General features: G+C 47.5%; 1 protein-coding gene across 1 annotated transcript; it reads left to right on the top strand.

Moving 5' to 3' along the window:
* LOC128799465 (tubulin alpha-8 chain) lies at nucleotides 1–11,269 on the top strand. The gene is made up of 5 exons (XM_053963911.1): nucleotides 1–97; nucleotides 4,816–5,038; nucleotides 8,008–8,156; nucleotides 9,470–10,150; nucleotides 10,881–11,269. Exons 1-5 carry the CDS (start codon nucleotides 95–97, stop codon nucleotides 11,172–11,174), a joined length of 1,350 nt encoding a protein of 449 aa, XP_053819886.1. The 5' UTR covers nucleotides 1–94; the 3' UTR covers nucleotides 11,175–11,269.
* The last annotated feature ends 11,663 nt before the right edge of the window (nucleotides 11,270–22,932 follow it).

Below are 22,932 nucleotides of genomic sequence, written 5' to 3'. Positions count from 1 at the left end.
CGCCCCCACTTTATATAAGGTGAGCCCGGGGTGAGCCGCCGCTGTTGCGGTGCTGCCCAGACACGTTGCGCGTCTGTTCCAGCGCTCCCGAGCCATGGTGAGTGGGGCGAGGGGCAGCCCGGCACCGCTCCGCGAGCTGCAGCAGTAAGTGGGGGGGAACGGAACGGGCGGCAGGACGGCCCCGCCGGGCCGCGGTGGGCAGTGGGTCTCGCTGCCCGGAGCCATGTCTCGTCCCGCGCCCTGTAGCTCCCGCCGTCTCGTCCCAAAATGGTGGCGGGCTCGTCGAGAACATGGCGGCCCACGGGACCCTCAGCTCCGGCCGGTGCAGGGGCTGCAGCTCCGTCCCGGGCACCGTCAGCCCCCGGAGCCGTCTGTCCCTGCGGGCCCCGGGCCGCCCTGCCCGCACAGCGCGGGAGAGCCGCCGGGCTCCCGCTGCCTGTAAACCCGGGACACCTCCGCGCGGTGTGCGCGACCCGCAGGGCCGGAGGGAGGAGCCCGGCCCACCGCCCTGGGTGTCGCCGAGGTGCCGCTCCCCCGCTCCCCGCCCCGGGGCTCTCCGGGGTGGGAGCGCCGGGGTTGGGCTGATGGGGAGAGTTCCTGAAGGACTTTGTGAGACTGGCTGGCGAGAATGAGCTGGGAAATTGAGTCACCTTGAAGGGTAGTCTGAAAGGTGTGACGGGGCTGGGATGTCCCACAGGACAGGGTTCAGGTGCTGAGCTGGAGGCTGGGATGGGCATGCGTCTCTTCCCCGCGGGGGTGTTGTCTTCCGACATCTCTGAAAAGAGATTGTCGGAAGGTTACATGGATTGACAAATGTAGCGAGACTGCTACTGTAGGCTTGTGAATGTGTGGGAAATACTTGTTGAGCTGAAAATGATTGTAAGTTAGAGTATTGGTGGGATGTATTGAGGTCCTTGCTCTTACCTCTTCCTTGGAGGCTGTTTGTTGTACGGTTTTCAAATAAAGTCAAGGGTATGAATGCAGCCCCTGGTCTCTGGAAAGGATGCAGATTCCCTGGAGTCCCATCCCAGGGAAACAGTGTTCCTCCATATGGTGTGCTGATAAGCTTGGTCTGAGCTGGCACAGCCATTCTCAGGAAACTTGGCTTTCCATCAGCCTCACACAGGTGCAGCTGGACCTTGAGCAGCGTGCTGGGAGTGCAGAGGACCTTGAGCCTGATCCAGCAGTGCCATGGGGGAGCTGGGGGGCTGCAGCCCAGCAGTGAGTGCAGCAAGGGACTGAGTCTGCAACTGCTGGAAGGGCAATGACAGGACAGGCCAGTGCCCTTCAGCTGGAGCACATCCTGTAGGGAAAGGAAATAGAGACTGGGCTGGATAAATTCTGCCTGAAACTTTGTGTGCTTGCAAATAATGTATACAAGTGTGGGGAAAACATTTAAGTGTTAGTTAAGTAAATAAGAGGATTCTGTACTGGCTTGAATACAGCATTTACCAGTGCTGTCTGTATACATTTAATATTTATTCTGAAGCTCTCATCAGTGATGTGTGAAGGCCTCAAGCTATGAAGAGTGTGACAGTTCTCTTGCCTGTCATTCCAACTTGGAGCTGGTGCTTTTGGAATAAAATCTGAGCCTTGTTCTTTAGTATATTTGGCACTATGAAGAGGCCATGTAGCACAAAATGCACAAAGAATCTGTTAGTGTCTGACAAAGATCTGTGTTTCATTGAATAGCTACATACTGCTTAGAAGTCCTTAGTAGAGTTGTAGGAAAGCAGTTGAAAGAACTCTCAAAGTAGGACTCACGGTAGCACCAGGCCAGGTTTTGTTACTGACCTCGTCTAGCCAAGTTTTGAAAACCTCCAAGGATGGCGATCCCCTCCCACTTCTCTAGTGACCTGTTCCAGGGCCACATCATTCCACGGGGGAGGCTTTTCCTGACACAAACCTGAGCCTTGCAGCAACCTCTGAGACTCTGACCTGGAGCTACCTGCAGAGCAGAGGAAAGTCTTCTCCTGTACTGGCCACATGTCTCCTTTTGTTCCCTGGCACATGGTTTGTGCTACTGTGGGACATTCAGGCTGATTTCTGTGGGAACCTCCAGGATCTTTGCAGCAGGGCTCCCTCTCAGTTACTGCTGTTTGTATTGGTGCAGGGAGTCACTGCCCAATGTGTTGAACTTTGTATTTTGTCCTAGTAAACATGCCATGGCTTAATGTGGCACCTGGAGCACCTGGTCTGTGGCCGTGTTGCCAGGCTGTACATTCAGAGCTGGAAGGGACCCACCAGGGCCATTGAGTCCAGCTCCTGGCCCTGCACAGGACACCCCCAGGAATCCCACTCTGCCTGAGAGTGTTGAATTCTGTCAGCCCTGGGGTTGTGACCACTGCCCTGGGGAGCCTGTTCCATTGGCTGATTACCCCCTGGGGGAAGAATGTTTTCCTCCTATCCAGGCAAACCTCCTCTGACACAGCTTCCCTTGGGTCCTGTCACTGGTCACCAAAGAGCTCTCTGCTTCCTCTTGTGAGGGAGCTCTAGACCATGATCAAATCTCCCCTTTTCTCCTGGCTAAACAAGCCAATGGCCTCAGCTGCTCCACATATCCTTCTTCTTTACACCCTCCATCTCTGTGGTGTGGTGTAGTCCTTACACACCCTTTCAGTAACTTTTCCCAGCTGCTTATGAGTTTCTCTAGCAAGGCTTAGTCACTGGTAGGACCTCAGTCAGGTGAGGATCGAGGCTGATGTGGTGGTCTGTGTTATTCTCCTGTCCCTGCAGAAAAGTTTCAGGCTGTCCTGCTCTCCTAAAGGGATGTTCCCTGAGTTGCTGCCATGGTCTGGTCTCTGTGGCACTGCAGCTGGCTTTCCTGTCACCTCTTTCACACTGTGCAGGTTGGCTGTGTGTTCTCTGCCATGGCAGCACTGGACAAGCTCTGTGCTTCAGCCTGGAGAGTGATGGTGCAATGGCTTTGGAGAGAAGTGTGGCAGCAGCTCTGAGTAATGCTGCTTGCAGAGAGGATGTGGGCGACATCTGAATATACAGCTTGGATGGATGTGAGCTTAAAAACAGTTCAGCTGTACAGTGCTGTGCTTGAGAACAGGTGGTTTTTTTTTTTTTTTTTTTGGACAAATACAAGTTTTAATTTCATGGGGTTCACAATGAGTTTGAAAGGACTGTGCTCCTGCTTTTCTGCATTGACTATGTATGTGGACTAGGTAGTTCCAGGTCATAGAATCACAGAATGGTTTGTGTTGGAAGGGACCCTAGGAGACCATCCAGCTTCATCTCTTCCACTAGACCAGGTTGCTTCAAGCCCCATCCAACTTGGGTCTTGGACACTTCCAGGGAAGGGGCAGCCACAGCTTCCCTGGGCAGCCTGTGCCAGGGCCTCAGCACCTTCACAGGGAAGAATTTCAGCATAATGTCTAATCTCACCCTATCACCCTGCATTTTAAGGCTGTTTCCATTTGTCTAAAGTTGCTCTCCTGGAGCCCCTTTAGGCACTGGAAGGGGCTTTAAAGTCTCCCTGGAGCCTTCTCCATGTGAACACTTCCAGCTCTCCCAGCCTGGCTCCAGAGCAGAGGGTCTCCAGCCCTCAGAGCAGCTCTGTGGCCTCCTCTGGGCTCACTCCAGCAGCTCCACATCCTTGCTGTGCTGGAACCTCAGGGCTGGAGGCAGCTCTGCAGGTGGGGTCTCACCTGAGCACAGGGGCAGAATCCCCCCTGCCCTGCTGCCCACGCTGGGGGATCAGCCCAGCACAGGGGGGGTTCTGGGCTGCCAGGGCACGTTGAGCTTCTCATCCACCAACACCCCCATGTCCTTCTCCCCAGTGCTGCTCTCTGTCCATTCTCTGCCTGGCCTGTACTTGTGCCTGAAAGTACTCCTACTTATCCTGGAATTCCTGGGGACCAAATTGTACCATCCAGTCATAGGGTCTGAACATAGTTTTGGGTAACAGTCACATGAAACTGAAATATATGTAGGCTCTTCTAGAACGTTCTTTACTGACATTCAAAACTAGATATTGAATATCAAATGCTACAGATGGACTAGGAGTTTGGAGGTGTTTCTGTTATGGTTTGGCTTTCACCATTTGAAGTCCTGTGCTGGAATATTAAAAGAAACTGGGTTTATGCTCTGGACATCAAAGGGAACTTGGGAATTCATAAATGGGTAGGAATAGATAATTTTGCTGCCATGAACTATTTTCTACATGGCTCTCATGAGGTAGTTTTATCTGGTGTTGAGGAGTTCAGTACCTTGTGTACAGCAGGGTGGTTTGAGGCCTGATGGGTCTGTATTTATGGAGGGTTATGAAGGGGTTTGTTAGGCAAAGCCTTTCCTTCAGAGTGACAAAGTATCCTCAAGGGATCCGGAGAATTTTTTTTTTTGGTTTTGTGTACATTAAATGAAGTGCTTCTGGATCTTGGGAGGATTTTGCTGCCTCTGGTTGCTGTGCTCCTGGAGCTGGGGTCTGGGTGTTGCTGTTCTGGACACTTAGGCCAGTGAGAGGTGTGATCATTAGCTTTTCTAAATATTCGGTTTGGTATGAAGAGAGGAATTGGCTGAAGAACTTGAAAGAGTTGATCAGACTCTTCCTGTCTGATTGAAGACGAACAAGAGAGGGATGAGCTTGTAAAAATTATAATCTCCAAAAGGGTTTTTCTGGGTGGAGCTGATGATGTCTCAAAGGGGCTTTTGTGTCCTGTTGTGTTTTGTGCCAAATGCCCCCAACTCCAAGACAATAAGGGCAATGTTTTAATGGCTTTGCGAGCTGGCAGTCCCCCTGGGCGTGCTGAACCATTGCTAAACAAGGGCAGTTCTGTTTGTTCTGAGTGATGCGTTTCTGTCCCACAGCGCGAGTGCATCTCCATCCACGTGGGGCAGGCGGGCGTGCAGATCGGCAATGCCTGCTGGGAGCTGTACTGCCTGGAGCACGGCATCCAGCCCGACGGTAACATGCCCAGCGACAAGAGCATCGGCGGCGGGGATGACTCCTTCAACACCTTCTTCAGCGAGACGGGCGCGGGGAAGCACGTCCCGCGCGCTGTCTTTGTGGACCTTGAACCTGCAGTCATCGGTAACAGAGACCTGTGCAAGGCACTGGAGGGCATTGCCACCTGTTATTGCCACATAAATACTTTAGACTATCGGTTTTTGGCTAAGGGATATATCCCTCTAGTCCTGAAAAATGCTTTGGGGCTTTAAGTTTTTAGTGCATGAAGCTTGCCTACACCTTCCTAGTGATGGAAAATACTTGGCTTTATTTTCATTGAGACTGGCAAATGTGCTGTGTGGAGCTTTCAAGGATTTCAGCATTACCTTCTGCCAGGCTGTGGAGTTAAATGGGTCTCATAAACATGCTTCATGCTTTTGCTATGCAAGGAGCAGTTATAGCCCCTTGGAACAGTATGGCATAATGTGTGCTGCAGTCAGTAGAACCTCCTTAAGAGACACAATATATATCATTAGGAAGATTCCTTATTGTACACAGGAATGATTGCTGTAGTTTCCCAAAGCAACCTGTGGAAGCTGAACAGTGCTTGCAGAAATGAGTGCCCATAGCTGGCCTAAATTCAGGGACTTCTGAACATGAACTTCAGCTTCCTGTTGCCTTATCTTTGAGAAACAGTCTACTCCTGAAAAGGTGTTCTGCTCCAAGCTCTGGCAACACTGGCTCTTGGTGTTCAGATGTGGTCCCATGCAACAGCTACTGACCAGTCCTCCATCTTGGGGCAGTAGATGCACTGTCAGCTCAATGTGAGCTCCAAGTTTCACAAGACCTTCATCCCTTGGTGTCAGGAATCCTGGTTTTCCTCTCACCAGTGTGTGCCAGAAGTAATTCTTCTGGAGCTGGTTTTTGGCTATCGTGCCTCAAGTAGTAATTTGGGGCTGTTACAGCAGAGGTCTGTGTTGCCTGTGCTTATGCAGTTGCTGTGTTTTATCTTTCTGCAATACAGAGTTGGGGAAATGTGTGACTGTGCACAGGCTACTCCTCTGTACCCAAACCATGGCTCTTCTGTAACTTCTGTTCAGTGTAACACACTAGACCCCTTCTTGTGGCTAACATAGCAAATGAACCTCTCAGGGGAGCACAAGGCCGTGTGGCTGTTTAAGGGTGGAAGTGCTGGGCTATAACTTTGAAAAGAGACCAGGCACCCTTGTCCATACACTAATATTCCCAGGAGCTGTTGCAGGTCTGGCTTTGTGCTTTTTTGAGCCCTGTGGCTGTTGCCTCCTCTGCACTGGCCAGGTGGTGGCTCTGAGCAACCAGGAAAGGCTCAGAAATGAGATGAGGGAGAACAGGTGGCAAATCAGGGCAGAGGAGCTGGTGAGTCTTGGAACAAATGCCAAAAAGTAGTGAGTGTTCCAGTGCTTCTTGGTGATGCAGGTGGAGTGTGGGGAGATGGGCAAGATTGGTAATAGTCAAAGTTAGGGCTTTTTGTTAAAGGTTACAGCATGTGCCTTTCTGGGAAATAGTGTTATTCCTCCCTGGCTAATGTGAAAATTACTGCTCCAGTTTCCTGGGCAGGGCTCATGAATCTCTCCAGTCATGCAGCAAGTCCTATGCATTGAATTTATGAAAAACCCATCTTTGTGCATGCAGCAGCTGTGCAGCTGCCATGTGTGTGCACAGGGATTTCTGTCTTTCTGGATCAGTGCTGCTCTTGGAGAAAGCAGCAGGATGGTGGATATGCACCACCTCTGTGAATGTGGAGGTAAAATACCATCAAACTTTCCACCACAAAATAGGGCAGTGACACAAGTGTCTTTAACAGTCCACTCCAGGTAGACTTGAAAACATGAAGGATAGTATGTCTGGGGCAAGCTGCTTTAGCTGTCCCCTCACCTAAGTCCTTTGTTCCAGGCACACTTTTGTAGTCCAGTGACTGATCCTCTGAACTCTACAAGTTTTGTTACTTCCTGAGGACCATCCTGGCTCATGCTAAACCTGTGTGCATAGGATAAAGAACCATTTTACTGTGGTTCTGTATTTTTCCCTTATTACCCATATTTGTCCCTTGTAATGTGGAGTGGTATTGTAGGAAGTCTTAGACACATGGGTATTTGAGATGGTAAATTTTTCCAAATTGTTTTTATATTGATGCAGTCCTAGAAATGCTTTAGATTATCGGATTGCAGACTGGAGTGGGAGCTGCTCAGCCTAAACTGGTTTAAATGCTAACTATATATTTACATCTTAAGATTTACTTATCTTTGTCTTGCTTGTTCAATTTCAGATTAATTAATACATGCAAGCAGGCAACTTCAGCTGTAGTTAATAAAGCTCTCTGCTGTCCACTACTGATTTAAATTAAAGAATGCAATACTGCAGTAGCACACAACTCAAGAGTGGTTTGAGCTAAACCAGAGACAAAGCTCTGCTTGAGTGTCTTTGTACCTTTCTGGTAGGACAGAGCTTTAGCCTGCTGGATGTAAGTGCATATTTCTGGGAACTAGTGGCTCTAAATCAGTCTCCAAATGTGTAACTGCTGGGGGATGTGTTTGCTACAGCTTGCAGCTCAGAGTTTAGATAATTGCTCTAAGATCATCTCCTGTTCCTGTTGAACCCTTCTCTACCTTTGGCAGAAAGTACAGTGAAGAGAAAGGGACATGTAAGCTGAATTGGCTCTGCTTGCCCACAGAAGCATCCTGGAGGGATTGGGGAAGGGGAAGGGAGGTGGGGAGGGAGGGAAGTGAAGGGGGAAAAATGGCATTTCAGCTGCTGGGCTGAAAAATGGGCCTTAAGTTGTCTTAAAGTGGAGAAATGGTTGTGCTATAGTCCAGTTTTTAATTGCTCTGACAGGTCAAAATTCTAAACTTTGGTGTAAAATATTGCTTAGGAAACTGCTCTAACTTTAATTTTTCTTAGCTATTTAGCATTTAGGATGTAGGAAGTCACCTACTGATTGGTAGTTGCTTTTATGTCTAAAGGTTTAAGTACATTATTCTGGACACCCCTAGAAGTTTGAAAAAGCTGGTCTATATAGAAAATTTACTTAAAATATTTATATATTATATAATAATATGTATCTTGTCTCTCCCCAGATGAAGTTAGGAATGGGACATACCGGCAGCTCTTTCATCCTGAGCAACTGATATCTGGTAAAGAAGATGCTGCAAATAACTATGCTCGAGGTCACTACACAGTTGGGAAAGAGATAATTGATCTTGTTCTAGAGCGTATCAGGAAGCTGGTAAGAGTCCTCTTCAGTGAAGGCTCTGAAACATCTGTTTTACAGGATTTGGAAATGAGGTTATCAAATACATAAACTGTGCTTTAATTTCTTTGTGGTATGAGAATCTATGGACTTAGTCTTCATCTGGTTTTATTCTTGGCCAGCTATGAATGGTTGGATTTTTCCTGTCAGATATGGCTTTCAAGTGGCCTAAAATGCTGATGAGGCGCCTAAAACTATAACTATATAGTTTCATGTTTAGAAAGTCAGAACCAAAACTTGATTTGCATAGTTCCTGCTGGAGAAGGATTGGTCTCTGGCTGTGGCTCTTTCAAGAAATTTTAAATAAGACTGCTTGCTTCTGTGGTTTGGACTACTGTTTGCATTTCCTGCTATTATGATTTCTGGATAAATTTTATGGTAAAAACAGTAGAAAAGGAATGAATCTCAGTAAGCTGGGATGTTTCAGCTTCCCCAGTACTTCAGTCATCTGGCAAGCTTATGGAGGGGGCAGTTTAAGAGGTTCAGGTTCCCTGTTTAGGGCTGTTAAGCATGTCCATTGCCCAATCTGTGTCACAAAGATAGGAATTCTCATTGCACAAAACCCAGATGCTTTGATATGGAATGCTGACTGAGTCTTCCTGTAAAGTTCATGTTTTGCAGATTACAACTGGAATTATTCTCAACACTTGACTGCCACAGTCTTTAATTAAAGCAATGATAAATTTGCAGCAGGCTTTACTTTGACCTGAAAACGGTCATGATTTCTTTGTACAAGCTGTTGGCAGTCCCTGTTAGTCCTGGGAGCTGAGCATCATGTGGCACCTCTTTGTGAGGACAGAGCTGTCTCATTTTGTCTTCTGAGTGGAATGAATGGGACTGGCACTCTAATAGGCTGTGACAGCTCACTTCCCTGAGCGGAGATACACACTTGGCACTTGTATAGCAGTAGAACGGTAGCTCTGGGATGGGGGATTGCTCCATTTTTGTGCAGATAGAGAATACCAAGTAACTGTAAGGGATAGATGGTGTGTAGGTCTTTGAATATTCCTGCTTTTCTTGCTCATTGTTAATGGCCCCAGCTGAGAATTGGGCATAGAAGGAATTTTAAGCTAGCGATTTGAAGTGGTCGCCATCCAATATGTAGGGTGTTTAAACCAGCCAAGAATGCTGCTTTTCCTGGAACTCCTCCTTGACTCTTGGCAGATAAATTCTGTATTTCAGAAGCTTGAACCATTGGTGTGTGTCAGAATTCAGAGCTGTCTTTCTTGAGCTTGACTGGGGATTCTTAATGGACACAATGTCTTGAACACCTGTATTTTCTCTTTCAGTCAGATCAGTGCACTGGCTTGCAGGGCTTCCTGATTTTCCACAGCTTTGGGGGAGGGACTGGATCTGGTTTCACCTCTCTGCTGATGGAGCGCCTCTCAGTTGACTATGGGAAAAAATCCAAGCTGGAATTCGCCATCTACCCTGCGCCTCAGGTCTCGACAGCTGTCGTGGAGCCCTACAACTCCATCCTGACCACCCACACCACGCTGGAGCACTCTGACTGTGCCTTCATGGTTGACAATGAGGCCATTTATGACATTTGCCGTAGGAACCTGGACATTGAACGCCCAACCTACACTAACCTTAATCGCCTCATTGGTCAGATAGTATCTTCCATTACTGCTTCCCTTAGGTTCGATGGTGCCTTAAACGTGGATCTTACTGAATTCCAGACTAACCTGGTGCCTTACCCTCGTATCCACTTCCCGCTGGTGACGTACTCCCCGATTATTTCGGCGGAGAAGGCCTACCACGAGCAGCTGTCCGTGTCCGAGATCACCAACGCCTGCTTCGAGCCCTCCAACCAGATGGTGAAGTGCGACCCGCGGCACGGCAAGTACATGGCGTGCTGCATGCTGTACCGCGGGGACGTGGTGCCCAAGGACGTCAACGCCGCCATCGCCGCCATCAAGACCAAGCGCACCATCCAGTTTGTGGACTGGTGTCCTACTGGATTTAAGGCAAGTCTTAGCTCCACCATGATTTTTTAGACTTCTCATTCACTGTCCTGGGCATTGGGCGCCCACTGGGTGTTGGGTGCCCTTTGTTGTAAGGTGGCAGGGTGGTAGAAATGCTGCAACCTTCTTTGAAGCGTCTCCTTCAGAAGGCACTTGGAGTAAGGCCACAAGAACAGCCATTTCAAGCCCATGCACACACACACACCACAGATAGCTCTGCGGAGGAAAGACAGGAAGGGTCTTTGTATGATGTATTCCAGTGAAGGTTTATTGCATCCACCACGCCAAAGGGATCAGGGACAAAGACACGACCGTGTGCTGTGCACAGGCAAGTGTGGGGTCAGTGGCCAGTGACCTGAGGGCATAGGGGCAGGGCAAAGGGCAGCAACCTGTAGGGAGGATGAGGGATGAACATTTGGGGTGGGCAAGGTCAACTGGCCAATGGGGGAAGCAGTCTAATGTAGATTGGCAATAGTGCTGCAGAGCACCATGGGGGCAGTTTTCTCTTTCAGCCTAGGTGAGGAAAACTATATGGTATGTTCCCACAATGGAGTGTTTGCTCTGAGCTGTTCTGTAGGTACCTGGTTTGTATTCTGAGATGTAGAGATCTATGTTCTCATGCAGAGCTGTTTTGTGAGTGACAGATTTTAATCAACTCCTGTTGTCTGACTTTGATACTTGTCATTGTCAAACACCACAAAGAAACTCATGGTCTCTTCCACATCTCCTGTAGGTTGGCATCAATTACCAGCCCCCCACAGTGGTTCCTGGGGGCGACCTGGCCAAAGTCCAGCGGGCAGTCTGCATGCTGAGCAATACCACAGCCATTGCCGAGGCTTGGGCTCGCCTGGACCACAAGTTTGACCTGATGTATGCCAAACGTGCCTTTGTTCACTGGTATGTTGGAGAAGGGATGGAGGAGGGAGAGTTCTCAGAGGCTCGGGAAGATTTGGCTGCACTTGAGAAAGATTATGAAGAAGTGGGCACAGACTCGATGGATGGAGAAGATGAAGGAGAAGAATATTAAATCCAACAGTGAATTGCTAGTCTTTGCCATTTTACTGCCTCTAGTAGCAATGTAAATCATGTCAACTGATTGGAATAAACTTCTTTAATCAAGAACTTTGGTAGTGTCCAAACACTATGTACACTCATTAACTACATTCAGTCAGCAGTCCAAGAGATGGAATTCCTTTCTGAAGAAGGTAGCTGAATAAAATAACCATGCTATAGTTCAGTCAGTCCTTTCCTTAAGGCGTTGCTATTTGAAGAGCTATTAGTGCCCAGAACATGAGACTAGAATGAGCTGGAGCTTTTTCTGGAAGGTGTTAAGTATATTTTTTCCAAGACTCTAGAGCCAGTGTCACAAGAGGCAAAAGGAGCTGTGTTACCCATAAAAGATGCAAGACCTTCAAAGCTGAAGGCTGTTTGGGTTAGTTATCTCCTATTCTTAGAGAGGGCCAGTAACTTAGAGATACAGTAACCTGGATGGGGAGGAGATGGCCAGGAAGGGTGTGCCGTAGCATGAGGGACCTGCCACTGTAGCCAGAGCCTGAGCAGTGATTGCCCTTGTGTTGCTGTGCCCTCCCACAGAAGGAACTGGAGTCCCTGTCTGCAGCTCTCTAGGGACAGATTTCTCCTAAAGCTGTCTGGAGAAAAATCTCTGGGTTAACTGGCCACAATTAAACATCTTAGTTTTCCCTAAAACTAAGTCTTTTGCAGAAGTAATTATTCCATGGGTTCAGATATTTGTGTAAGCTGATGGAACAAGAGAGGATTTGGCTAATCAGGTTTATCTTCAGATGGGAACAGCCTCTGTCTGAAACCTTCTGCATCGTCTGAGTGGGGGCCTGGGCACACAGTGAACCCCAAAACAAATAACTTTGTTGTTGTAGAGCTGGATCACTGAGGAATCTCCCCCACAGCAATGCCAAAGGTAGAATAGTTAAATCTTAAGATTGAATACTGAATGTGATTACAGGATACCGAAGTCTGACTCAAAGATGAGATTTGGGCTGGAGAATTTTCCCCATCCAATTTCAAACTTATTCATATTCCTTATGATTTAATAGCAGACCATGATTCAGGCCAAGCCTTGAAAACTTAGTTGCAGATGTGCACACCTGCTTGACAGGAGTTTCAGCTGGAGTATGTGAGATTCCTGAGCTCCCTTCTTCATGGAAGCTTCATTGCTCAGGTAATGCTGCAGTATCTGACATCCCCTCACAAAGTGGGGCCCTTTTCCTGCTCCCAGTTGGCTGAACTTGTTCTAGGTGGGGATGTCACCTGTAATTTAGAGTAACAGGCTGCTGCTGTTGATGGAAGGTCCCAGAACAACCTGGTCTGTGAGAGCTGACTAGGAATTGCTTTGGCTCCTCTTGTCCTGAATCACTCTGTGGTTTTTTAGCCATTGTGTTGAGTCAATCTGATTTGGAGCTGGAAGTTACCAGTTTTTCAAAGATGGGGAGAACAGTCTTAGTGCTTTATCACCTCGATGGTTGTCTCAGACAGCCCTGCTGTTGTGCAGGATGTGTGGCAATCACACCTCCTGCCATTCAGCAGAGCAAAGTGTGGCCAGTGTTTCAGTGAGTTTCTCATTTGTTTTTCCTTGTGGTTTTATGTTCCAGGGTAGACATAACAGTCATGAATTTGAAGTCCTGTTGATTAACATATTTTCCTGCTTACTGGTTGATTAAGCAAATGTGTTTGGTGGGGCCCAGGGACAGACACATTCATTCCAGTCAGAACGACTCCATGTTGGCAATCATGCAGGTTTTAATGGGATGGCAGTTCCCAGAGACAAACGTGCACAGGGCTGCTTGGTGCCATGCAAGAGTCAGGTTTTCACCCTGAATATCCTGTATTGCCAGCAGATCATGGAGAGTGCTCTGTGCCACAAGTGCAGCATTGTGATTTCCTTTGGAAGTTAATTGTGTTGGAGTTGTGGGTTTCTGAACTGGCAGTTAGTGGGATCTTTTAGCAGAGATTTGGCTTTTCCGTGAGGAATTTGGTTTCATTGAAGCCTGGCTACTCTCTCCTGCAAATAGTGTCTGGTTTTTACTGCAGTGGTGGATTACTTGTATGGGGGCCACGTCCTCTGCGGTGGGAATTGGCTCATGGTGCATCTGTTTGATCCAGGCGTGTACAGTGCTGAGGCTGTGCAGGGCACTCAGCAGCCGTGTAAAATCCTTGTGCATGTGGAATGCTGAGCTCTGAAAACCTGGGAATCTCATTCTGTGTAGGCATGGGATGAGAAGCATTATGCTTTTAATTTTTAAAAGTAACACCTAATGTTACTTAGAGAAGATGTAATCTGCAACATGATGGGTGGAACGTTTCACAAGAGATACTCTGTCACCTGGTAGCCATGGGACTGATGCTGAAAACTCATTATACATTTTCAGCCTACATCATACTTGAAACTTCATCATATTAGTATTAAGAAACCCTGTTGCTTTAGCTAGTGGGCAGCTGCTCTCTGTGTAGGCATGTGCATGCTGAGCTAAGATAAGATAGGGTTTTTCTCAGATATGAAGCCAATTACAGCAGGAAAATCCTGCTAAAACTTCTCTTGTCTCAGTGAGATGGAGAAATCCTTAAACATGTTCTAATTACTGACTCTGTGGTTGGATTAGCAAATGTGTGGTTCATCTGCTTCCCGAAATGTAGAGGAGATCTTGCACTGAATTAAAATTTGAGTGTAAGAGTGTGAACTTCTGAAACTTGCAGAGGTTGATGTTAGCTGTCACTTTAAGGAAATTGCTTGCTTTGCACTCTGAAAGCCTTTCTCTAATTCTATACTTAAGGTGTTGTTTTGTTTGATAAGAAATGCCCATACTTGTGCTTTGCACAGTCATGTGCCTGTTTGCACTGGCAGAAGTGCAGGCATTATCTAGTGGTAACTAAATATATCTTTACCTGTGTGGTGACACAGCTTTCTCCAGTATTGAGATTGGCAATTAGTAGCTCTCACCTGACAGAATAACTTGTGTGAGTCATGAGGTGGAGGAGGAGGAGGAAATGAGTTGGAGCTGTGGCGGTCACTGTGAACTTCGTTGTAAATTCTGGTGTTATCTGTAAGATCTGTTCTAGGATGGTTCTGGTGCTGTTCCAGGAGAATGCAATGCAGCAGAGTTTGATTTCCACCCACTCTGCCCTCTGAAAAAGCAATCTGAATCCCCTTTAATGTGCTAATATCTGTATTATATATATAACTATGTACATTTCTAATTTCTATAGTAAGCATGCCACAGTATAATTGTATGATAAAAATCTCGTTTGGGCAGCAGAGGTAACATAAGCCCACAGCTACACATGCCTCTACCTCCTTACTACAGGTAAACTGATCTCAAGTAATATCAGAAAGAACTTTTGTGCCTCAGATACTTGAAGTTCTGTCAAATAGGCAACATTCACCCATTCACTCATTCCATTACTTTATGCCCACTTACAGGAGCATGTTTGCACAATTTTTGGTTGTTTTGTCCCAGGCCTTCAGCCTTGCTAGGCCTGCTGGCATTCCTATTGGCATCCTGCTCCACTCTGGCAAATTCCCCAACAAGACAAGCCAGGCTGGCATGGTTCTGTACTGACTCTGCTCTGCAGTCCAGTCCCTGCAAACACTGTAACAGCAGAGAGCTTGAGAGCTGCAGCAGTGCTGCTGCTGTGCTGCCCTGTGCCCACTGCCTCTGGGCTCCAGTGCCTGTGTTCTGCCAGATAAACCTGCCTGCCTTTGCAGCAAGCCATGGTTTCCTGTGTGTAGGAGATGCTGCACAGAAACAAAGCTGCCGTGGTCACTATTTATAGTGCACAGCTATTTCAGTGCAGGGGGTGGGCTTTTCACTGGCCTTGCTGAAGTTTTGTGGCAACAAAAAGGAAGGGACCTTAAAGCTTATCTCACTCCACCCTCTGCCATGGGCAGGGACACCTTTCACTGTCCCAGGTTGCTCCAAGCCCCATCCAACCTGGCCTTAGACACTTCAGGGATGGGGGCAGCCAACAGCTGCTCTGGGCACCCTGTGCCAGGGCCTTACCACACTCACAGGAGTATCTTTGAAGTCACATTTCTTTTATAACTCCAAAAAGTTTAGGAAGAAAAATGGGTCTGGTACTAAATGTGGAGATGTCATATCCTGGCTATGGGCTGTGAGCTGCTATGGCTGGGAAAACACAGAGTCTTCTGTCAGGAAAAAGATACTGAATTAGGTGACTCCTGATCTTGCCTGTTTTCTCATGTTTATAAGGAAATACTTCAAATAAAAAAGTGTTTTCTTTTGAACTCCAAATACAAGGACTGGGTTTATAAGTAAATTCAGCAGTAAAGAGCTGCAGAACAATTTTCCATCATATTGCAGGACTTCCTGGAAGGGCTGGAGGGGTTTCTCTCTGTGTTGGGGAGGTGATAATGATTAATCCCTTGGCTCTCTGGGTTTGAACTAAGAGGACTAACAGTGTAACTTCAGGCTGTGCAGAGACTTTGATCTACAGATTTCTCCTAAAAGTTGGGCAAGTAGATTAAAGATGTGGAGTCTCAACTGGCTGTTAATGGGGAAAGGAATGAGAGCATGATGAAATGGGAAAAATTACATTGCTCTGAAGTTTTTGTACGTGTTGGCTGACAAGATGCTGAGAATACCAGGATACTAAATTAAAAAAAAAAAGGGCAAGAGTCACATGAGGAGTGGTGCTATCTGTGGAGCTTTTCAGTGAATTGAGTCAGTTAAACCCTGGTCTCCATCTTTCTGCTGCCATGTCCTTGTTCCTTGGCTTTCTGCAGACCCTCCTTTGCATGGCCAGCTTCATGTGATATAAAACATGTTGAGTTGTCTAAAGATATTCTTAGATCTTTAGATACTACCATGTTTTCTCAACCTTCCAACCAACTTTCAGGAGCAGGTTTCCCACTTTTTCTGCAGCATTATTTTGTTTTTGCTGGTCTCTGTCAGGAGCTTGGAGTACTTGGGCACAAAAACTTAAATTCTTCTTTTCAAACATTTGCTAGAAAACAATAGCTGTAAATACTAAGTTTGAAGATCCAGGAAACATTCTGGAAATATTCAGTAACTACTTTTTTCTAATGCTGAATAGTTAATTAGAAATTCAGAGAGACTTGGGAAATCTTAAGTGAATTACTCTTTATGAGAAAAAAAGGAGGTGGATCTGAGTCCCTTTAAAATGAAGCATTGCAGCCCACTAGATGTGTTCATCTTGCCTTTAAGAACTATTCCAGGCTTCTGTGACACAAGTAAGTGTGTGAGTGGTCTCTCAATTTTGGCTCAATATGTGCAGCTGTGATTTTGATACGTCAGCTGCAAAGCTGAGGGAGGAACAAGGGTTTAAGCCTTTGTGAGCACAGGCAGGAATATTGAAATTCGTTTTATAAGATTGGGACTGGAGATCAGATGTTGGGAGAAGTTGAAAAAAAATGTTCCAGATGGCTTAGGTTTGTGCCCGTGTGGGTGTGATCAGAGCTCCAGAAAGGCTGCCCCAAAGATGTTGCATTAAGCATTTCTGCCCCTTCAGCTCTGCTCCCCTCGGGAGGTGATGGGTGATGTTGAACTGCCATCACACTGTGCTGAGAGCCTGTTTGTGGCTTCCTCCTAAGCTGCAGTTCTTTCATCTCTAAATAGTTCTGGATTGAAGTGGTGAGAGGCTATCGCTGGGCTCTATCTGCAGACCTGTCTCTGCTCCTTACACACCAGGCAGCAAGTGCCTGTTGTTGTCAAGTCCAGAACTTGTGTTTGACTTCAGAAGGCTTAAACTGGGACAAATTCATCTGTCTAAAATGGCTCAAACATCCTGAGAATTGGCTCAGAAGGTGCTGGGGTGGCTCAGCCTGGAGAAAAGGAGGCTCAGGGAGGACCTTCTGGCTCTACACAAGTCCCTTACAGGAGGGGATAGCCAGGGTGGGGTCAGGCTCTGCTCTCAGGGGACAAGGTACAGGACAAGAGGAAAGGGCATTGAGTTGTACTGGGGAGATTTAATCTAAATATTAGGGAAAATGTCTTCCCAAAAGGGAGGTCAAGCACTGGCACAGGTTGCCCAGGGCAGTGGTGGAGTCACCATCCCTGGGAGTGTTCAAAATACGTGTGGATATGGCACTCGGGGACATGGTTGAGTGGTGAACATGGCAGAGCTGGGGGAATTGTTGGACTCTGTTTTTTTTCTTGTCTCAGTGCTTCTGTGATTTTTGCCCTGCAGTTTTCATCTGCCCTTTCCTCAAGACAAGAACCGCTGAGGTTACTGGCTGTCAGTGTTCCAGTTCCTGTTTCAGAGGTGGCTGCTGTGAGGGACTTGTTGCAGAACTTCAAATTAGGGAGGAATTCCAAGCAATGTTCTTGAAGAAGGCTGCAGAAACCTTCAGCATTTTTGTGTTGCTTTTCCTTTTGTTAGAGCTCTGTGGCTGCAACTGTCAAATGCATTTCATGCTCTTACCTCACCACCACTTGCAAAAGCTGCACTTCACTTGTTCTGCTGAGTGGGGATCTTTGTGGCTTTTCAGTTATTTCCAAACCCTGTTGTGGAACCTGCCTTGGGTGGCTGCTGCTGGTGTGCAGTGAGATTGCAGTGACATCACAATCAAGATATTGTGATGTCCCACACTGAGCCTGGTGCTGTCTTCCAGCACTTTGGGACTTGATTCTGTGCAATTCTGCACAACTTGCCGCAGCAATGCCCTGTGCTGAGTTATTTTTTTTTAAATGTGTGTATATTTTATATATATATATACACACATATATATGTATATTTTATATCTTACCTGCTGGCTATCACTGTCCCTGCTGTCTCATTCATGCAATCATGTTTTCATTCTTACACAGCCCTTGGCACTGAGCTTTGTGTTAAATTGGAAAAAAAAAAAATCCCTTCCTGCAAGAAGGTCCCAGTTTTCTTTTGTTTCCCCAAACTCAGGGTAGGACCAGCTGGTCCTGGAGCAGGGAACTGGGGTACCAGGGCTCAGCTACAGCTGTTGTGGAACCCCAGACTCCACTGATCCCTGCTGAGTGGGACAGAATGGTTTCTGCCTTTTTTCTTCACAACTTCTGTGATGTGTTTATGTGAAAGGCAGAGCCCATGCATGCATGGAAGTGTCCCAGTCACGTCTCAGTATGCTACAGAACCGTTTTTGCCGTTGTCCACAAATGCTTTTGAATCTGGTGTTAATGCCTTGCTGTGAACATATGAACATATGGCACCCAGAGATGGGGGTTCCTATTCCTAACTTCCCTCATCATTCCAGCAAGTTACTGGCACTTCCTTGCAGAGTACTCCTGTTTCTTGTTTTACTTGTTGCTGTGTTTAGTGTTTATCTTCCTCTCTGTGTTTTCAAATTCTGTGCCTGTTTCTTTGCTTGTTCACTGCTGTTGCAGATCCTGGCAGAGTGTTTTGGCTCCAGCTTTGTCTATTAGAGCATATGTGCACTGGCTTCGTTACTGTCGCTGTCTGCAAGTACTTAATGTCTGCTGAGTGTCTGCATGTACTGGATCTGCCTGATGAGGCTGAGGGGGGCAGCTTGACCCCATACTGGTTTAGAGTGTGTTTACTTTGGACTGGTTGTATTAAACACTCATACGTGATCAGTGCAGGCACTTCTCTGAAGCACCTGTGTGCTGATACACCTCTTTTTTTCTTGCTAATTGTAGGTGCTGGCAGATCAAGAGTAACCCTTACTGTTGTACTTGTGGTCACTAAAGGCTTTTCTTGTTTAGTCTTGTACTTCCTTTTGGAAGGTGCTCTAATGTCTGTTGGAGACCTTGAATTTTTTATGTCATCTTCCTCAGATGTGTGTGGTTCCAGGTATGAAGACAGTAAGTTAAGATTCCTTTGTGAAGCTCCCTTGGAACTCTGCATTTGGAGGCCTAATTTTTTCACTGTAAAGCTCCTAAATGCTTTCCATTGCCAGGTTGTTTAATGCCACTCTTTCCCCTTTGAATGCCTGCTGGCTCCCCAGCTGCTTTTAACCTGTGTGCCATCTTCCATACTCATTATCAGTCTTCCTTGGTATGATTCATGTGGGTTCTTGCCACCTTTGCTTTGCTGACATTCTCACCTTTGCCATCAGCATTGACTGAAATGTCTTCTCTGCCTTAATTCATGTGGCTCTTGTACTCAGATGTACATTCTCCATTGTACTCAAGTGATCTGCAACTATTTCTGCACCTTTCAATCCCTTTTAGGAGCAGTTTTTCCATGGCTCTTTATCAGTGAATGAATGGTTTAATACCCAGGTTTTAATTTGGGTTTTAACAGACTGTTCAGCCTTGGACTGTACATTTTTAGTGTATTTTAAGTGATCCACAGGTGCTTAGATGGCTTTGTGTGTATTTGCTGATTGAAACCTGGCTAGTAGTGTGGTGGGAGAGTTTGAGAGTGTAAATCCCTCTGGAATGCAGGTGCAGGTACCGGGTACAAGGATCCCTGAATCCTGTGCCATTGCCCAAGCTAATGAAGTGTCCTCACTGTCTTGGTAATGTCACCCCTGGTGTGTCTGAAAGCGAGTCCTGGAGCATGTCTGGGTAACCGAGGGGGATTTTGGCTGTAGCAGAGGCAGGAAGCCTGACTGGGAACAAGATTTGCTAATTAAACACTTTCTGCAGAACCAGCTTCTCTCCTTGCCTCGGCCTGGGGATGTCACAGCACCGTGGGAGGGACAGGGGTTTATTTGAGGTGGCACACACAGTGGCAGAGGGCTGTGCAGGGCTGGCACAGGGCACAGTCTGCTGAGTTGTGGCGGGGTGTTGTGCTGCTTCTGCTTGCCCTGGCAGAAATCACAGCTGAGTTCAGATCCTCCTGGGAGACCAGTAGTGATGGTACTCTGTTTCACTGCAATCAAGGGGCTGGGGCAGAGAAGCTGCATTTTCATGTCTCAGTTAGTGTTTTTTCTAAGAAAAAGATAGGTTTTTGTGGTTTTATACATTGTGGCAAATTGTGTTTCCCAAGTTGCCTGTTGTTGCCAGGGCTTCACTTTCTCAAGCATTGAGGCCTGAGGCTGAGCAGGTCACCCCAGGTTCCCTGTACAGTCGGTGCAGAGCAGTGGGGGGGGGGGGGGGGGGTTGGGTGAGGTTACTCTGACCTATTTTAGGCACCTGCCTTAAGATAATGAACTTCAAAGCCTCCCCCTCACTGCCTGTCAGTGCTACACTGGTGCCAGGTCCCTTGTCAGCCTCCAGACCATGAGAATCCCACCTGCTGCATGTCCTGCCTGGAAGCAGGCTGTGTCCCACACTGCTGTCACTTGCATGCTGAAGCACAGGAAGGTACAGCCCAAATTTCTTGACTGTGAATCAGCAACTGCCCAAGAGCAAGGTGAGGCGTGTGAAACAGCACCTCAGCTCTGCCTTCCCAGCACTTCCAGCAGCTGTGGTTTGCTTATCCTTGTTCTTAGGGTAGTCTGGGCAAGGATTTGGAGTAAGGCTTTACTCAGCTTTAATAGTAGGTAATGATAGGGTAAGGGACTTAGAGAATTTTATTAATAAAAGTAATGCTGAAGGCAGTTGCACAACTGCAGGGAAGCTTCCATATTGGCTCCACATGCTCACCAGCTGTTCTTACCTGGCTGCTGACAGTCCCCACTGGACCTCTGCAGCTGGGGGGTTTCTGTCCTCGGCCACTGAGTTCCAGCCCACAGCCGAGGCTCAGGTTTCCTGCCCGCCCCCTCCGCAGGCCCCTCAGCAGGGTTTCCTGTACTGACAACTCCAGCCTGAGGAGTGAAGAGCTGCTGGGGCTCTTTGGCTCCCCGCAGTGCAGAAGGGATCACAGGGAGCAGTGTGGAGCAGGACAGGGGCATGCATGGAGGGGTAGCTGCTGGAGGAAAGGCAGAGACATGCCAGGGCTTCTCTAAATTAGAACCAGTTGGTTCTGTTGTAGCAAAAGTTGCCAGCAAAATACCTAATTCCCCATCTGAGTGCTGCTGCTGAGCCTCACCCAGGGCACAGCGTGAGACAGGCAATCTGACCTGGCATCAGAGCAATATCCAGTGCAGTGTCTGGGCTGGGAGCTATGCTGTAAATAGCAGCTCTGCTGTCCAGAGTCTGGTGTATCCAGAATACTCCATAATTTTTACCAGGATCCCAAGATCACAGTGCCTTGTCACTAACAGCCCTGTTTCTCAAGGACTGATGTGCATCACCATCTCTGGGAGCAGCCGGAAAATGTAAACCCCTTCTCTAGCCTTGATGATGACACTTGGACTGCGTTGCAGGTTTGTGCAGGCTTTTGGTTTGCCCAGGAAAACTGGTTTGGTTTGATCTGTCAGAGATTCTGCTTACTAAATCTGTTTGTTCCCAGGAACCTATTTTCTTAAAGAGCAGAGAAGCTCAGCACATCTCTCCCTGCCCTGTACTCCTCTAAACATGTAGAGCTTTAATTAGGCCAGACTGTGCTGATGAAATGAGGGCTTTGGCTTCAGTGGAATTTCAACTCCCAAGTGGTGATGATGGTCCCTGGACATGGTAGTGCACCTCCTGGGCAGGATCTCCAGCTCACTTCTGGGTTTTTCTGGAGTGGAGCTTGTGGAATGTTACCATATTTCCTGGAGTATTGTTCCTTGCAGAGCCTCTGGCAGCTGTTTGTTTGGCTTTTCCAGCATCCCAAGAGCAGATATCTTCTGTCTGCTCAGAAGTTCAGGGTATGGTGTTTCCTAAAGCTGCTCTCCTCAGTGTTCCTGCTGTGCCAGGCCGGTGGCACCTGCGCTCAGTGGGTGCTGGAGCAAGTGGCTGCAGTGGAAGCTCTTGCTGTGACACAGAATTAAACAGAGAGACCCAGACTGGGATGGAAGGTGTTGGGTCAAGGGACTGGTAGCCAGCCTTTGTCGGAAGAGGAGAGCTGGTCTAGAATGGCAAGGGAAGGTACACAGAAGGGGGAAAGTTTAACCTGATTATCCTTACTCTGCTCTCATGAGACACCAACTGCAGAGTTGCATCTAGGTCTGGGGTCCCCTGCACACAAAGGATGTGATGCTGCTGGAGTCAGTCCGGAGGAGGCCATAAAGCTGATCAGAGGGATGGAGCCCCTCTCCTGTGAGGAAAGGCTGAGAAAATTTGGATTGTTCAGCATGGGGAAGAGAAGCTTTGGAGTGACCTAATTGTAGCCTTCCAATGAAGAGATCATGCAGGAAGGAGGAAGAGAGGCTATTTACATGGGAATGGCTTCACACTGCCAAAGGGCAGGGCTAGATGGAACATTGGGAAGGAATTCCTCCCTGTGAGAGTGCTGAGGCCCTGGCCCAGAGCAGCTGCCCCATCCCTGAAGTGTCCAAGGCCAGGTAGGACAGGGCTTGGAGCAACCTGAGAATAGTGGAAGGTGTCCTGCCCACGGCAGAGTGTGGAACAAAATAAGCTTTGAAGTCCTTCCCAACCCAAATCAGTCTGGGATTCTGTGATCTTACTTGCAGTGTCTGAGTCAGATACATAAATGCAAACAAGGCAATATAGGCTGTGTGAACAGGGGGATCCAGGCAGGTGATGGCTGGTGCAGGAAAATGAAGGTGAGGTTTGCAGTAGTAGGAAAGTTCACAATATGGTGCCCATCCAAGAAAACACAAAAGATTTGCTAAATAATCCTCCAGGCTAATGGGACTCCTGTAGTCAAATGGTGTGTGAGGAGAGCTGTGCTGCAGCAGCATATAAAGGGACTCTCAGATGTGAATGGTTCTGGACAGATACTCTGTTTGGAGCTCACAGCTGGGCAAGGATGAAGGAGTTGCCAAGAATAAATCCCTGATGTGGTGAAGAATGCTTGGCTTCAGTTGGAAGCCTCAGCACTCCTCACCTTGGGCCAACCCCTTT

Source organism: Vidua chalybeata, chromosome 24, assembly GCF_026979565.1.
Source record: "Vidua chalybeata isolate OUT-0048 chromosome 24, bVidCha1 merged haplotype, whole genome shotgun sequence".
NCBI lineage: Eukaryota > Metazoa > Chordata > Aves > Passeriformes > Viduidae > Vidua > Vidua chalybeata.
Note: the sequence above shows the minus strand (reverse complement) of the source record. Positions and strands in the feature narration are given on the sequence as shown.